The sequence below is a fragment of the Heteronotia binoei genome, chromosome 9 (assembly GCF_032191835.1).
Source record: "Heteronotia binoei isolate CCM8104 ecotype False Entrance Well chromosome 9, APGP_CSIRO_Hbin_v1, whole genome shotgun sequence".
In the NCBI taxonomy this organism is placed as follows: domain Eukaryota; kingdom Metazoa; phylum Chordata; class Lepidosauria; order Squamata; family Gekkonidae; genus Heteronotia; species Heteronotia binoei.
This window is the reverse complement of record NC_083231.1, coordinates 46694004-46711807: the sequence shown is the minus strand read 5'-3', so window position 1 is coordinate 46711807 and position 17804 is coordinate 46694004. Positions and strand designations below refer to the sequence as shown.

Genomic DNA, 17804 nt, shown 5'->3' with positions numbered 1-17804 from the left:
ATAGAGAAAATGCCTCTAGTCTGTATAATGACAAAGGCAAGTCTTGGGAATCAATTATGGAAGTTTGTTAGGCAGAGCTCATTGAGTTTGTTCACCCCATCTTTAGCATTTCTCTCCTGAAGTCTTATGCCCCTTTATATGCATTATTTCATCATCATCACAACCTTTATTGGCATGGCAAACTAAGGGAAATATGCATTATTTAACAACCCCATGCTACTGTAGAACTTATCTGTTTGCTAGATTATTTTACCCTTCGTGGGTCTACAAGTAAGATTTTTGAATAGGCCTCATTCTGACAGAATTTGTCACTGTGGCTTAAGATTTACACATTGTTTCATGCTCTGCTTGAATGCCTTTTTTTAAAAAAATATTAGAGATTACTATATTAAGCCACACATTACTGATCAGGCTTTACCCTATACTTTGGAATCTCCGTTTTATCTTTTTAGAGACAATGAGTTTAAAATTACTTCAGCTGTAGCAACATTTATTTCAGTCCTTTTTTATCCATTTCAGGATGGACCTGCCATGGTTTCTGTTTGAACAAACTTATGTTAACTTTCATTTCTTGCAGCTGCCTTGGGGAACATACTGTACTGTCTAAGCTTATGCAGGAAGGAGTCGAGGAAGACGTTTTTATGCATGTGATATAATAGTGGCTAGTACACTTATCAGGTTGTCATGACAAACAGAGCCGAAGAATGCAGGTTCTGACCTTGAAGGTCTGCAAGTCTCTGGGCATCATCGTCCCTGAGAACCAACGGACATGTGGGCGGAGACTTATTTGTGTGCACTTTTTGTTTCTATAATTATAGCTATCCATATTGACTATGTTATTCCTGGCTATGGCTTTCCAAAAAGAATGTCATGCTCTGTGTCTGACTTTTAATAAACCCTAACCATATTCATATGTGCACAGGTCTGTTGGATCAATAACTGGCAAAACCTTACAATCCCTTGCATACAAAAAATGAAAACATCTTTTACCAGCTGCTCAAGATTGGAAAATCAATAATATTATAAGGGAAATAGCAAGTATGTTTTCTATGAATGTTTCCACTTGCTGGATCCCCAACACCTCAATGCTTGGTAAAAGACAGATATTCCTGAACTTACCCTAAAATTGGACCCTTATATAGGAGAAAATGTAAACATTCTATTAGGTAGAGTTAACAGCAACCTGTAGGGGGAAAGTGTCCTGTCCCTTTTAATAGAGGCATGATGTATAAAAATGGCCAGGTAAAGCCCTTCATGGCATAGAGGTAAGTAACATCACCTGGGAAATAACAGTCCAATAAGCCATTATTAAAGGGAGGGACTGCTGACTTTCCTTCTGTTTGTGTTGCCTCCTCCAAATGAGCTGCAGATGTGTGTGGATAATGCTGTTAAATGGCTGTGATTCTTTCCCTGTGTGCACACTTAGCAAAAGGAAAGTTTATTGAAGGAAGGGACTGAAACCAGTTTCTTCAGTACTTTCTGAAGTACTTTAGTCCCAGGACTCATGCCATTTGCATGAGAGTTCATCCTTCAATGAGGGGAATCTGTGTTCCTTTTGTCCTCCCCCTTTGTTGTGTTCCACATGAGGCAAGCTGATAGCAGTGTGCCTTGCCCCGATTAGCATGAGCTGGTTGGTAGCATATCCCAATCACAGAATTTAGCTTTTCCACCACTGCTGCACACCAAGTCAACATTTCATGCATCTCTCTTCCTTTACCAGAAAGAAATGGGAACGACCCTCACATGCAAAAGTTCTGTAAACAGGCTCAGCGTGTCTGAGTAGGCCTGGCAGGCAACTGCCTACAGGTGCCACCTGCCCTACAGGGGTGCCAGGCACCCCCTCCGCAGGTGGTCCGAGCAGCCTGTAGGGGAGACCAAGCTTCCAGCAAATAAAATCAGCTGGCAGCAAGGCAAGAGGCATCGAGGCAGGAAGGAAGCCCTCAGCTCCACCTCTTCTCTTCTTTTCCTGCCTCAAGTAGTGAGATCACCCAGTGGCCAGTAGGGGCAGCAGTGTAGTGTGGCACCAGGTGCACTCTAGCGCACCAACTGGAGCCTACCACTGCCACATTTGGGTGGGAAGGAGCTCTTTAGCTTGGAGAAACGTTGACTAAGGGGTGACATGATAGAGGTTTACAAGATTATGCATGGGATACAGAAGCTAGATAAAGAAGTACTTTTCTCCCTTTCTCACATACAAGAACTCAAGGATACTCAATAAAATTGCTGAGCAATCAAGTTAGAACAGATAAAAGGAAGTACTTCTTCACCCAGTGATTAACACATGGAATTCACTGCCACAGGAGGTGGTGGCGGCTACAAGCATAGACAACTTCAAAAGGGGATTGGATAAACAAATGGAGCAGAGGTCCATCAGTGGCTATTAACCACAGTGTATTGATAGAACTCTCTGTATGGGGCAGTGATCCTTTGTATTCTTGGTGCTTGGGGGGACAAAAGTGGGAGGGCTTCTAGTGTCATGGCTCCACTGATGGACCTCCTTATGGCACCTGGTTTTTTTGGGGGGGGGCACTGTGTGACACAGAATGTTGAACTGGATGGGCCATTGGCCTGATCCAACATGGCTTCTCTTATGTTCTTATGGGAAGGGTGCACAGCAGGTGGGAAGTTGGGGGTGAGGGGTTGGCTTGCCTGGGTCTGCAGCCCAGCACTGACATCCTAGCACTGGAGCTGTCTGTAAGTGCACTGATGCAAGCAAGATTTGCTCTGAAGAAAGAAGTTTTATTTTTTACCATCAAAGTCTCCCTTGGTCCTGTCATAATCATCACTGAGAGGTCTCCTTGAATGCCAGTGCAGAAGCTCATCAAAATCTTTCTGTTTTTTTAATGAGACAACCACCGGATCATCACTATGAAACAAAATAACATGTAGTTAATATCTCATGATGTTTAAATTACTAAAACAATCATTTTTTTATTGCGGAGCCTTTCTATCATTAAGGTCAGAATGAACAAATTAGTAATCATTTATTGAGATAGATTATTTTAATAAGTATCAGAACATGATCTTCCAAAATTATGGTATCTATGGAGCATGACTTTATTGGTTCCTCCTCCTGTTGTTGCCCAAAATGGACAATCCTCTTGCAGGAACAGCAACTGGGGGTGGGATTTGGTGCGTCATATGCAGATACAACCCTATAACTGAACAAATAATATCCTGGAGCCATTCTGGCTTGAGAAAATGTCATGGAAGAAAAGGCAGAAGCTCCTCCTCCCCATGCCATGATCCAAATTGAGGCCTCCAACCCTTGGAAAATAAGTTTCTCCACACAGTTCCCATCTGGATGCAAGGAAGGGAGTTTAGAAGAACCTCAGACTGACTCTCATCTGATATAGGCCTGAGTCCATTAAGGCTGAGATCACACACACAAAATAATGCACTTTCAATTCACTTTTTGTGCACTTTCCAACTGGATTTAACCATGTGAACTGGAAAAATCCAGTTGGAAAGTGGATTGAAAGTGTATTATTTAGTGTTTGTGATTGCAGCCTATGAGTTTTTAGGATGAAGTGACTGTTTCCGCAACAGCAAATTAGCACCTCTCTGGCTAGTGCTCTGAGATGATCTGGAAGCTAGGTAACTGCAGGTTGTGAGATCCCACCCTTTGAAAGGGGATGATTCCATCCCCTACTCCTTGGATATAGAAACCCTGTCCCCATTCCCTGAAAACTGAGAGAGCTTTGTTTTCATATTATCCCAAATGGGTGGTTGCAAGGCTTCATCCTCTTTCCATACAAAGGGCTTGCAAATCCCAAGAGGTACTCTCCTAGACACTCAGAGGGCAATAGTTTGAGAAATGCTGGATTGTTGTGTTGACATATATAGTCATTCCTGGTGACTAATGCTCTCTCAACAGAGAGGAGTTATCTAGATGTAACATTAGAACTTATTAAGGGTATGCAGTTTCCATGGATGTGTGTTGTTGAATTATTTTGATTTGATGGCAATTTTAAATATTTTAGAAGAAGACTGCAGATTTATATCCCCCCCTTCTCTCTGAATCAGAGACTCAGAGCGGCTTACAATCTCCTATATCTTCTCCCCCCATAACAGAACCCTCTGTGAGGTGGGTGGGGCTGAGAGGGCTATGGCTGACCCAATGCCATTCCAGCAGGTGTCAGTGGAGGAGTGGAGATGCTATTTCTACCTGTTTTTATAGCTAGCATAGTTTTTCATTCATGATGCAAGCAGTCCTAGTTTCTGATGCAATGAAGCTATTGTATATAATGATCTTATTCTATTTGTTTTCATTAAAAATGAAATGAGATACCTTTTTAAAAATGGCAGATCAGTTAAAATATCTCCAGTAAATGCATTCACTAAGGTATTCGTAATTGGTATTAATCCTGGATTAGGAAATGTCTTCTTCAGTTCCTTGCCTTTACCAAGAAAATGAAATATTGTTTGAAAATATTGTCTGAAAAGATGACTACAGCAACAGTTCAAAATATAAACAAGATTTTCAGGTTAAATTGTATTTTTGAGAAGCATTGTGAATCATTGCTTGTGCAGATGAACACAGAAGAAGCCGCCTTATAATGAATCAGATCCTTGGTCCATCAAATTATCTACCCGGACTGGCAGCAGCTCTCCAGGGTCTCAGGCAGAAGTCTTTGACATCATTATGCTTGGTCCTTTTTAATGGAGATGCCAGGGACCTTCTACATCAAAAGAAGATGTTCTACCACCCTTCCCAAAATCAAGCCCCTCCCCAAAACCAAGTCCCGGGTTCAAATTTCATCTCCATCATGTTTAAACGTAAGTATTAAACAAAAGTACTATGATCCTAAGCAACATGGCTAGGATTTAGTACTATCATGCATGTGCCCATAAAATCACTTTGGCAACAGTGACAGCATCATGATCATTCATAAGAACATAAGAGAAGCCATGTTGGATCAGGCCAATGGCCCATCCAGTCCAACACTCTGTGTCACACAGTGGCCAATATATGTGTGTGTACACACACACACACACACATATATACACACTGTGGCTAATAGCCACTGATGGACCTCTGCTCCATATTTTTATCCAATCCCTTCTTAAAGCTGGCTATGCTTGTAGCCGCCACCACCTCCTGTGGCAGTGAATTCCACATGTTAATCACCCTTTGGTGATTCATTCACTCCTTTCTCTAAAGAAAAACTTGGTGAATGCTACAGGGACTGATAACCCATCACAAAAAATGCAACCAAAATGACTATGCTGAAATGGAACAATCATAGTAAAATATACATAGTCTCTGAAATAAAGTGCAGTAGTACCAAAGTAATAATAGAGTCAACACTGCTATGGAGGCATAGCAGGGCTTTTTTTTCTAGCAGAAATGCGGAGGAACGCAGTTCCAGCTGGCTTTGCATCAGGAGGTGTGGCCTAATATGCAAATGTTCCTGTAGGGCTTTTTCTACAAAAAAGCCGTGGAACAATGGTGACATCAGGAGTGTGGCCAAATATGCAAATAAGTTCCTACTGGGCTTTTTCTACAAAAAAGCCCTGATAGTAGTATCATGCAACCAAGCTGTCCAGTATCCAGTCACCTGGCAGTAGAGCACTGTTGGAGATGATTCAAAAGCACAGCAAACTAAGGGCTTTTTAGCAAAGATGTTGCTATTAAAGCAAACCACACTTACTTAATATTTGATGAAGGTAACTGACAGGAAGCTTAGCAAAACAGGCTTGCCCTGCTGAACAAAACTATAGCATTAAGAAGTTAAACTATGTATCTGAAAAAATAACCTGCTAATAATGATCCAAAAACTTTCTTAAGTGAGAAAAAGGGATATCTTCCTTGCTGTTAGATGTAATTAATATTTCACAAACAATTATAATACAAAATTGAGAGAAAGAGAGAGACTATGTCTGTCACAGTCATTGAATGATAATCCCAGCAAGAGACGTTTAAAGAGAGAAGCAGAAATGGTTTGCCATTGCTCTCCTCTGCAGAGTCTTCCTTGGCAATTGCCCATCCAAGTACCAATCCTGTTTAGCTTCCAAGATATGATGAGATTGACTGTACCATTTCGCTTTCCTTCCCAATTTTTTTTTAAAAAATAGACTTTAAAAAGGGGTTGACTGTGACATATTTTAATATACAATAGTTGTTCATTAAATTATTTTATTTAAATATGAAATAGCATATGAAGCAATAACTATTGCATGATATATATCTATATTATCAATATCCTGTAAGTATATATAAGAATATAAAATCCAATGATATAATGAAGTGGGAAAGTAGATATAAAGATGTTACCTTTGCTAGTTAAACACTTGTCTTCAAGAAAATGTTTAGTAGTTATACGCAGAGGAAAAGAATTTCCAATTCTGAATGTTCCCAACAGTGTTATAATATGTTTCCACAAAAGTTCATAATCTCTTTCTATTTTTGTTCCTATATCCAAATCAAACCCTAAGATGAATATATTGTGACAATTAACATATGACAGTTTTATTAAGAAATACAACAATGATCAGGAAATCTGCGAGAACTTTAGGAGCAATCTTTCTTCTTTCCCGACTTTCCCCCTTCAGACTTTACCTGTTCCCCTTACTTTCTGCTGGCAACCTGAGCAACCATTTGACATTACCTAGGCAACCCAAAACTGCTGCTGAGATCATGTGAGGTAATCTCATGAGGTTCTTGCACTTTAAACTTTTACTCCATACTTTAAAAAAACCCCTAAGAAATATTTCCCCTGTGTATCCTAGCCCGCACTGTACAAGGCCCCAATTTGGATTGGGCATATGGTGTAGCAGCTCCATGAGCTCTTGTCCCCCTCTCTGCACTCTTTCAGCTGTAAAAACAGCTCCCATAGTTGTTTCATCACTTGAAAAGATGGGGGGGGGGGTGAGACGAGCTTCTGGAGCCACTGTGCTATGTGCCTGATCAGGGATCACTTTGTAGTTGGAGCTCCTTTGCATATTAGGCCACACACCCCTGATATAGTCAATCCTCCAAGAGCTTACAGTAGGCCCTGTAAGAACAGCCCTGCAAGATTTTGGAGGATTGGCTACATCAGGAGGAGTGATCTAGTATGCAAAGGAGCTCCTGCTACAAAGTGAGTCCTGTGCCTGAGCCAGCTTGCTTCTGCTGAATGGAGCTAACATAGTGAGTAACTTTAACTTGGGGATCCACAGCCAAAGGGAGATATTACACTGGAGAGCCATTGCCAATCTGAGTAAACCCTGCAAGGGGGGGGGAGTTTGCAGTGCCATTTCATTGTTTTCCTAGGCTCAGAGCATTTTATATTTTTAGTTCCTGCTATGATCCTTGTGCTTTTTCTTGATGTTTTATTTTAGAAATTGCATTGCCAAATCCCATTATTCCCCCAACTTTCTATTTTAAAAAAAATATTGCAAAAGTTTTAAGTATGATTGTATTTTAAGTTTAAAAAAATCTTTATAATTGTGTTTGTCTGTGCCCTTTATAAAGTTTAGATCTCTACTATTTCACGTTTTATGACACATATGGCCTGGCCCCATGAGGTCCTATTTGTGTCAGATCCAACCCTCCTAAAAATGAGTTTGACACCCCTGTTTTAAATAAACAAATAACAAATAAATTTGTTAAATATTTTTAAATTAAAAAATAAAGTTTTGCTGTCCAAAAATGCTGCCATGTAAACCAAACCACACTGTGTACTTTTAAGAAGAGTTGTTATTGGGGGAAAACACAATTTAAAAAAATTAGCTCTTCTTCCATTGGCCCACAGTACTGTCAATCCCCAATGAATTATAGTCATGGGGTACAATAAAGAGAAGGTCATACCGCCTGGAGAATCAATAAATATCTGTAACTTCGCCAGAGGGAAGTAAGTCAGCAGTAGGGTTCTCAGCCTCCCACTGGGGGCAGGAGTTCCCCCAATTTCGGGGCTTTCAACCCACTGCCACAGAACTGGCCGGCAGGGAAGCCCCACCCCCAAAGAGCACCAGCATGCTGGAATGTGCCCGGTGCAATGACATCACCCAGAAGTGAGATTATCAATCCAGGCATATTGTTGGTGAGGGGGGAGGGAATGCTCTAGCATTTGGAGGAAAACTTTATAGTAATCAGAGAGCTTTTTCCAAAGTGCAAGAGCATCCCACCCCCACTGCATACCCATGCAATAACATCACTTCCAGTTGACACAAAGCGTGCGTGAAGAAGATCCCCCATCAGGAGCCAGGTAGGACATGACAACCCTAGTCAGCAGCATTCTTTCAGTAACTTACAGATCTACTAACTTTACATGTCGAAAAACGTTATCAGTCAAATGATCCAAAAATAATAAAATACCTGAATGTTTTTCTGCTTCATAATAAAATGCAATGTTTTTCCACAAGAGATTATCGCTTAAATCAGGAAGGACAGAAAAATCAATCTTCCATGATGTTTGAGTAGTAAGATTTTTCAAAACAACAGATTCACAAAGTTTATGCTGAAAGGAAATTTTTAAAAATCTAAGTTGAATTTGTTTGTAATGTTCAAATTATCTTACAGTAAATCAACAATAAAAATGCAATATGCATACATAAAACACAGTATAATTACAGAAAAAATACAGAACAAAAACAAATTATCTAGACATTTTCTAACAGAGTGCCATCAAAAAGGCCATTCTGGGGATCATGGGATCCACAAGGCCGTGTGGGACAGGGGCTATAGTAACATAGGTAATTGTGTGAGATTGAGTGAAAATACTCATTGGATCCAATTCAGAATTTGTATTGATGCATTATGCTAATACACAACATCATAAGAATAATGCCTCTAAATTTTAAGACTTTACTTTAGTTGTACATTTAAGGATGTCTACCGTGAGCTTTTCTAAAAGACTCAAATGCAGTTTCATGACCTTAAATATCCAAATGATTTGATGAAATTAGTCAAGACTTTTCACACACTGCGTTTTTGGTTCCACAAACGTGAAGATCTATACCCTTCATGAGTACGCGTTTGGTATATTCAGGAGGGACAGAGGAAAACTAAGGCCTGGAAAGCATGTTTGCTGCATTTCTAGACATTAGTTGATGAATGCAGAGACTGACATGTTTCACTGATCTTTAAGTAAGAAACCTGAAAGGTTAATATGCAATTAAAGGGCCAAACATTAAAAACAAACTGTAAATTATGTTTAATTAATGTTTAAAATAAATCATAAACCAACATACATGTATTTATTGCCGAAAGCTAAAACCATTTAGGGACCCATCATTAGCCACTATCCCATATACAATCATAAAACCACAATGGGAACCCACTTAACTTGACCTGACGTGTTTCAGCCTAAACTGGTCTTCTTCAGAGGTCAAAAAAGTAAGTACACACATTGGCTCATAATGCAGAATACAATAAAATAATAGAACAATGCTGGACCACAAGGAAATTTAATGAAGTGACAAAGGCTTAAAGATATTCTTGAGACCTCTTATTCTACAGCTTTATGTCCTAATCAAATGAATACATATTGCATCCAGTGTCTTATTGTATGCCATATGGTCCAGAATTTATCAAGGTAGGTGTAGGTCAGAGCCTATGTGCCAAGAGTTATGATCTTTAAATCATCACCAAGATATGTAATGCTAGTAGAAATTAGAAGGTATGCTGCAGGCAGACAGGAGCACTGGTCCTTAATGGTTACAGCTCGGGAAAGGATGATTACACATATACACATACAAATGTATTTGCAAGTGTGATTTCACAATTTTCTCTGTGCTGAAAGGATACCAGGACCTTTATCTGGCTATTTATTTTAAATATTTGTATGCCACATTCTCTATGAAAATTGCATTCATAATGGTGTGTAGATCATCCGTTAAACTGATTATATCACTTTGTAGCTTGCTTATTTGAAAATTTGTTTCACAGAGTAAAATGTTTGCCTAGGGTTGTTTCCCACCCCCCTTCTTTCAGACAATAAAGCCATGCTGTTAGTCTCATATCACTCTGAATGGACATGGTGTCAGAACTTGCAACTTTCTTAAATTGACTATATAGTGTTAGCATAACTGACTCCATGTTGGAAAAGCCTACTAACACATTGCCTTTGCATTCAGGCCTACTAACCAAGTGCTCTTTGCATTTCAAACAAGCCATAACCACTGAAGGGTGACTGATAGCCCCTGAGAAACATCTGCAGGTGTCCTTTGAAGCTGGCATGCCAGAGAAAGGCAGCGGGGTTCCTTCCTCCGCGCTTGAAGATAAGGGGTCTGGGAACAGACAACTGTCTCCCAAAGTGTGAGAAAGGGTTTTATTGTTTGTGTTATCCATGTATAAAGAATGTGCCGATAGCCACACAGGCTATCAGAGTCAACCTGCTCCTTTCCTGAATACAAGTTCTTAATAAACGTCTTAACTTTTGAAACAAAGTCATGCGTTTCTTTTGAAGTTCCCAGTTCTGACACATGGGAGGACACAGTAGAATGCTTGCCTTGGCAACAGATCATGTTTTCTCTTCCTTCTGCTCAAATAGAGCACAATTTAGGTTTAATTTGTCATCAATGATGCTGTCATGCAGCCAAATCTTATTGGAATGTGAATATGAAATCATGCTTTATCTAATCATAAACCTTTGCCTAACAGGCCTGTGATGGACTCCACTTTAGTGCTATACCAACAAATAAAGGACTATGAAGGATAAATTCTTCACAGAGCCAGGGAGCCTTGAGTGATAGGCTGCTCTAAGCAATCTGACTGGTTAGCATCAGCTGAGCAAAAAATGTCTTGAGAGATCTGGATGCTGAGGAGATTCAGTTAGATTCCTGCCTTAACTGAGAAGAGATGTGCACTGAGACTGTCTGAGAATAGCCCTGACAGAAAAAGAGTTTAGTGCTGGCAGTCATATTTCAACCTTGACTGCAGTATGAATTTAGCATTAGCTGACAGCAGTTTGAACACAGACAGAGAACTCAGGGAAAGTTTGGCAAGGAAGTTTGGATAGTAGAAAAGACTTATTCAGGCCATAGAAAAGGGGATAGATCTTCTTGAAAGAGAAGATTCTCTACCCAGTCAAACAGAATTCTGTACTCTGAGGAGTACAGAATTCACTGGTCTGGTGTGATTAGAAACTGCCTCTAGAAATCTTAAAAGTCAGTGAACAACTCACGAAGAGTACTGGTGTTCCAAGAGAAGGGGTTTGGCACTGGGAAGAGAATAACAAGTCTTCAGGGCACCAAGAGTCAGCAATTATACAAATAAAGACTATTAGAGACTATTATTAGAGCATTCTAGTGGAAATCACTAGAACAAAAGCCTTTCAATCAAAAGATCTAAGTAATTGTGAATAATTTAAGAACCTCTCATTAGCCTGATGTATAAGAACAAAAATCTGTGCTTGTACTAGTTTAATCTCTATAATTTCAACCCCTGGTTTTACCTGACCTTTCCCCTTGATATTAAACATTTTGTTATTTTTAAATTTTAAAAGCATCAAGTCCCATTTTCAAGGGTTTAAGTTAAAGGGTGATCCTATCTCTTTCCTCAGGGTTCCTGGGCTGAGGAAATAGCCAAAATATATCTTACAGACAGGGTGGGACAGCAAAAGTTTCTTTGGGGGGAGAAAAACAATGTTACCAGGACTGCTCAGTCAGCAAAGGGACATAAATATGGAAAATCTAGCCTCTGAGGGAGGGAAGTGGACAGGGTGTGATAATTTTTCAGGACATGAAAATGTTCACAAAATCAACTTCTTTTTCAGCTGATCCCTAGTTAAAGCCATTTTGAAAGACAGCCAACCCTGAGAGTTCCTTTGTTTCAATATTTTTGAAGTCTCTATAGAAGTACCTACCTGTTGAATAAACATGAATGTTTCTTCATTCCATTTATTTTTGATTAATCTAATCTGAGCTCGCTGTGAAAGGGGCACGTGATGAAGAAAAACCACACTGAGGCAATACATCCTAAGTAGGTCTTCAGCTTCTTGCAGCGTTAATGCAGGTTTTGTCTTCAGTAAAGCACATACCAAAAAAAAAAGATTTTTTTAAAGAAGTACATACCACAAAGCATATTTTGAAAGATGTTTTAATTGTCTCCTCCTTTTATAAATATATATTTTAGTTATTAGCAAACTGCACAAGAACTGCCACATACTCATTTAGCCAAACACTTCACATTGACACCTTAGAAACACATAATTAGCTCAATTTTCAGCTGAAAAACTCAGACAATATTTTAAAAACTATACTTCTAGTCAGCTGGGTAACCCCACAGGGCCCAGATGGCATTATGTTCCTCTTGACAGTTTGGCTAGAAGAAAACATAGCCAAGCCAGAGGAACACCAGCAGAAGAGTAGGGCCCAGTCTGGCTAACTGCAGAGCAAAAAAATCATCAAGGGTAAATTGGGGGAGGGGAGAGATGGAGGAAGCACTAAGCAGAAGGGAGCCATATGCAGCACTGAGCCAGAAAGGGAGGAGTTCAGGCTGTGTTGATATAATATAGAGAAGCAAAAGATTAGGGGCAGCCTGCAGGCCTTGAGAAGACTACGGAGTTTAGGAGTGATTCTGACATGGAGATTGCATAGAATTGCCTACTGAAGGACAATTCTATGCAAGACTGCAGCTTCTCCCAACTGCATAGAAAATGTCCATGTCAGAATCATATACTCCTGGTGGCTGTTAGTACACTTATGGAGTTTTTAGGGCTAAAGATGGACAATAATTGACTGGGAAATAACCACCCAACATGACAGCAGGAAGGAAAGGAGATTTTTAAAATGCATGCACACAAGAATATTAGTTACAGGCATATTATACTGTTTTAAACAGAAACTAATTTGTTTTTATTAAAGAGGATCTCACCTGTTTCACAGAAGTTTGATTATCTTGATTGTACTTTTCCAAAATCAGCGAACAGGTGACAATACAGACAATATATCGGAGCTCTTCTATCTCCTCAAGTGAGGTAATTTTTGCATGAATCTGACATTTCAGAATATAGAAGCAAAGAAACAAAATTACTCCATATTTTAATTTTTTTTAAATGTAGCTAAGGAAAGTATTTTTAAAAAAATACAATCACAGACATGCTTATGTAAACATGGGCTGGATCCAGCCAATTTTCTTCCTTCTGTCTTACCCACTGCCCCTCCTTACTGTGGTCCCTAATCCAAGACAGCTTTTTACATGCTGATAGCCTAAAATCAGACTCTTCAGATTTAGAATCCTTTCCTTGTATTCAGCCAATATGAAAGGAGGAGGGAAATTGAGAATGCAAGATCGTAAAAAGAGCCCACTAGATTAGACCGATTATCTAGCCCAGCATCTTGTCTCATACAGCACCAACAAGTTCTTCTGGAAGGCCAACAACAGGGCACAGAGGTCAAGACCTTCCCCTGTTGTTGCCTCCTGGCACCAGGATTCAGAGGCAGACTGCCTTCAAATATGGAGGTTCCCTTTAATCACCATGGACAGTAGCCAATGAAACCCCTATTTTCCATATTCTTCAAGCCTCACTTGGAGATAATCTAATGAAAGAGGCCTTCCCTGCTTTTCTCTTGTACTTTGATAAGCATGAGCCAAAACATAAGGCTTTGTCCCTGGTTGCAAAGGCCAAATTATTCCAATTTCAGAAAAGGTATACAGTGCAACAGCACACAATTACAGCATGTAAACACAGAGAAAATTAAATAAGTTTAAATACATTCCCATTTCTTTGAGTTGACATCACATCTCTGTGATGTCAAAGAGTAAGAAATGTCTTAATAGGTCCAAGTTTGCTGTTCAGACTGTGTCCATTTCAGATTACCTTCTTCTCCATCTGACTGGTCACTTCTCTTCAAAGCCAGTGAACGTGTGTTATAGTCCTAACAAAGCATTAAAAGACCTTTTTTTTTGAACTCCCATGAAATCTTTTTACATGTCTCCTTTTGTTTTCAAAAAAAATGGTTGCCCTCCTTTCAAAAGGAAGGCCTTCTTCCCACAACCTCTTCTTCAAAACCACTCCAGAAGAAGAGGAAAGAGGAGCAACTAGAGAAATTAGTTCCCTTTGGGGCTTGACAGTCTCCACTGTGTACTTACAACAGCTCTCCCATTCTGTCCTTATTTGCATGTGTGAGTATTAAGTGCTGTCAAGTCAATTCTGGCTAATGGTGACCCTAGGAATTAGTGACCTCCAAACCTCCTGTCATTCACAGCCTTGCTCAAGTATTGCAAACTGAAGGCTGTTGCTTCTTTTATTGAGTTACTCCATCGCTTTGGGTCTTCCTCTTTTCCTGTTACCTTCAGTTTTCCCCCAGCATTTGTATACTAATGGCTTTATAGCCACCAAACTCAAGAGCTTGGAATTCAGAAGGAATTAGAAAAGTGGGAGGAGAGGAGCAGCTTTCCTAGTAACAGACTATGTGTAAAGGAAGTTTGAGTTTAACCCTGGGTATTTTCAGAGAATAAACCCAACATTCAAAAAGCAAAGTATAAATTCTTATATAGCTACTTGCCATACCACCCCAAACACAAATACCAAGATTTTGACATCTGTAGGGTGCCCAAAATAACTGCAAATTAGCTACTTTGGGTTAGCACAGGGATAATCAAAATGAATCTAAACACTCCCAAATTCCAGGAATGATAAAAAATTTATCTTCCAGAGTTTTGGGAATATTTAGGATTTGAGACAGCAGGAGCTAAGAGGGAGGAAAACAGCTTGCTGGTATCATCTCCAGTCCCTTCCAACTTTTAAAAGATCTTTTTCCCAGTGGGAATATCTAGCCCCTAAAAATTGGAGGTCAGGTCTACCCACATAGAAAATAATGGCTTCCACATTTAAAGGGACTGAAGATGCCAACTAACAGCTTATCAGGTAGATCTGGACTTGGAAGCTACAGGTGTCACCCATAGAAAATAACGGAACCACTGTTCCAAGGTGGACCTCCTGATGGCACTTGGGGGGTTTTTGCCACTGTGTGACACAGAGTGTTGGACTGGATGGGCCATTAGCCTGATCAAACATGGCTTCTCTTATGTTCTTATGTCTACCAATAGGAAATAGTGGCTTATTATTTGCTATGGATAGTAAACCCAACCTTCAGGGTCAGGTTTACCCAATCAATTGTTAGTCAGCATCTCCAGCAATACTCCCTCTAAGCTGTGGGGTCTTGTGAGCAAAAATTCTACCTCATGAGCTACTGGAATTAAAATTGTGAGCTACTGCATAAATTAGTTTGCTCTGGGGCCATCCTTCCTGAGCGAAGATAAAAACTGTGCGAGTCAGAGGCTAAAAAACTGTGAGCTAGCTCACACTAACTCAGCTTAGAGAAAACACTGATCTCCAGTCCCTTTAATTTTGGGATAATAGTATAATGAAAAGCATACACTTTCTCAAATCCAGCTCTGAAATCAAATCCAAAATAACATTTCATTCACAGATTTCAGTATGTTACATTGCCTCTCCCCTCTCCCCTCTCCATTTTACTGTTGTTGTTTTTCCTTTGGAAAAAACCCTGTTGAGTCATCCACAACATCTGGCAAAGCTTTACCTCCAGTTCTTCTCAATTAGATTGTGATCTGCTTGCAGAGATTCTAGTTTTAATTGCTAGTATTTGAGAATGTTAGCAATATTAGCAGGGGAGGAAATGCTGGGACATCTTTGCAAGCTGTGTAACATCTTGGCTGGGCTTTTGCTTTCCCTTCCCATTCTGAATATAAAGCACGAGTCTTTGGTACGAGCTAAAGGACCAAAGCAAAGGAGTGCATGCATCTCTTAATACACACATAATTATGATAAACGGTGAAAATGCATGTTACCTTTGTTGCCAAAGTTTCCAGACTTGGATATCCAGAAAGAGAAAGGGATGCTTCTGAACTAGATCTCTCCATATATGTGAGCAATGTTTGGTACAAATTCTTAATTTTTGTTTTATGCTTAAATAAAAAAGCAAAAAAAAAATTATGAGCATAACTCATTCAAATTTCACTGCTTCTAAATCCCACTGATGCCCCACTGAAATAAATTCATCTACTTGTACTGGTATTATGGTTTCATACAGCGATCTGAATGGTGGTTAGCAATTCTAATAGATTCTAAGATCACGATAGCATGGAGAGGTAGACTGTCGATGATGTTTTTATGGGCCAATCCTGCTGCTGCAGATGTTGTCATTATGAAAATGCATGGCGGAAGAGTGTCATTTTGCAGGCCCTGTGGAAGTTTTCACAGGGCCCTCATCTCTTCTGGCAGCTCATTCCACCAGCTAGGGGCAGCAACGGAAAAGGACCTGGCTCTTGTTGATTTGAGCCTCGCTTCTCTGATGCTGGGAACTGTCAACAGGTTTTGACCCACAAACTGAAGTGCTCACTGGGACATATGCAGGAAAAGGCAGTCCCTAAGGTATGCAGGACCCTGGCCATATAGGGCTTTAAAGGTAATAACCAGCACCTTAAAACGAATCTGGTACACTATCGGTAGTCAGTGCAGCGCTTTCAGCACAGGCTGAAATGTGCTCCCGTAGAGGAATTTCCATTAACAGCCTGGCTGCACCATTCTACACTAGCTGGAGTTGCTGGATTTGGGCCAAGGGCAGCCCCATGTAGAGGGCATTACAGTAATTCAATCTCGAGGTGACCGGAGCATGGATCACTGTTGCCAAGTCATCACATTCGAGAAAGGGGACCAACTGCTTTGCCATCCGCAGATGGTAAAAAGCTGACTTGGTAGTGGCAGCTACTTGGACCTCCATTGTTAAAGAGGAATCCAAGAGCACCCCTAAGCTTTTAACCTTGGGCACCAGCATGAGCTGCGCTCCATTGAAAGTCATTAAGCGTACCTCTGGTACCGAACCGCAACGGCTCAGGTACAGGACTTCAGTCTTCGTCAGATTTAATTTCAGTCCACTCAGCCTGAGCCACCCCGCCACAGCTTAGAATGCTGTGGACAGATCTTCTGGGGTGGAAGATCATTTAATTGCCTTCCCAACATTAGAAATTATGAAGGACGGGGCACCTTCTTTCAGGGCTCATAGAATTGGAGTCATCAGATGCTATGCTGAAAATGTGGTGCCTCTACCTCAAAAAACGCCCCCTCCAGATCCCCAGATACCCCCAGATCAATTTTCCATTATTCCCTATGAGACTCCATCTCCATAGGGAATAATGAAGTGCTCAGCAGACATTTCCCTCCCCCCCCCCACCCCGTTTCTGATGACTTTGAAGTGGGGAAGGGCCTACTCCCACTTGGGGATTACTCTACATCTCTACTCATGAGTTGCTGAACTTCCAACTTCTTCAAAGTAACACAGAGCAACCAAAGATTCAAGTTTACCTTTGCTATGCAAAGGACCTCTGAAAAGATTGTGCAACCAATGGAGGGTCTGGGCTGCTTTCACAGCCACTGGGAGCAGCCATGTTGTTCTCCCTCTACTCCCCCACCCCCATTCAGCCTTAAAGACACAGACACACCATCCCAAGCAGAGTCTGAAGCCTCCGGAGGTGGAAAGGCACATGGTGGCTGTGGAGGCAGGGCTTCCCCCTGTCGGTCAGCTGACTAGGAGTGGGAAGGAGCCTGGGAAAGCCGCAGAACCCCTGCTGGGACCTGGGAATTGGCAAGCCTATTGTCAGCTGAACATTTGGGGGGGATGCAGCCTGGGGAGGGCAGGGTTTGGGGAAGGGAGAAACTTTGGTGGGATATAATGCCTTAGAGTTCACTTTCCAAAGTACCCATTTTTTCTCAGGAAACTGACCTCTATAACCTGGAAACTAGATGTGATTCTGGGAGATCTTCAGCTACCATCAGGAAACCCTTAGGCAACCCTACAAAACCAGCTATGTATTAGAAATGACAGTTTAACATCAATGTGGAATAGGAAGAAATCCA

General features: G+C 40.7%; 1 protein-coding gene across 1 annotated transcript in view; it reads right to left on the bottom strand.

Annotated features, from left to right (window-relative positions):
* DDX60 (DExD/H-box helicase 60) overlaps nucleotides 1-17804 on the bottom strand; it is a 150529-nt gene that overhangs the window by 119835 nt on the left and 12890 nt on the right. Inside the window, exons 6-12 of the mRNA XM_060246552.1 lie at nucleotides 15740-15856; nucleotides 12800-12919; nucleotides 11790-11945; nucleotides 8300-8441; nucleotides 6278-6433; nucleotides 4292-4400; nucleotides 2751-2866 (exon numbers count right to left, since the gene is read on the bottom strand). Of these exons, the coding sequence (XP_060102535.1) occupies nucleotides 2751-2866; nucleotides 4292-4400; nucleotides 6278-6433; nucleotides 8300-8441; nucleotides 11790-11945; nucleotides 12800-12919; nucleotides 15740-15856 (916 nt within the window). The remainder of the gene's footprint in view (nucleotides 1-2750; nucleotides 2867-4291; nucleotides 4401-6277; nucleotides 6434-8299; nucleotides 8442-11789; nucleotides 11946-12799; nucleotides 12920-15739; nucleotides 15857-17804) is intronic.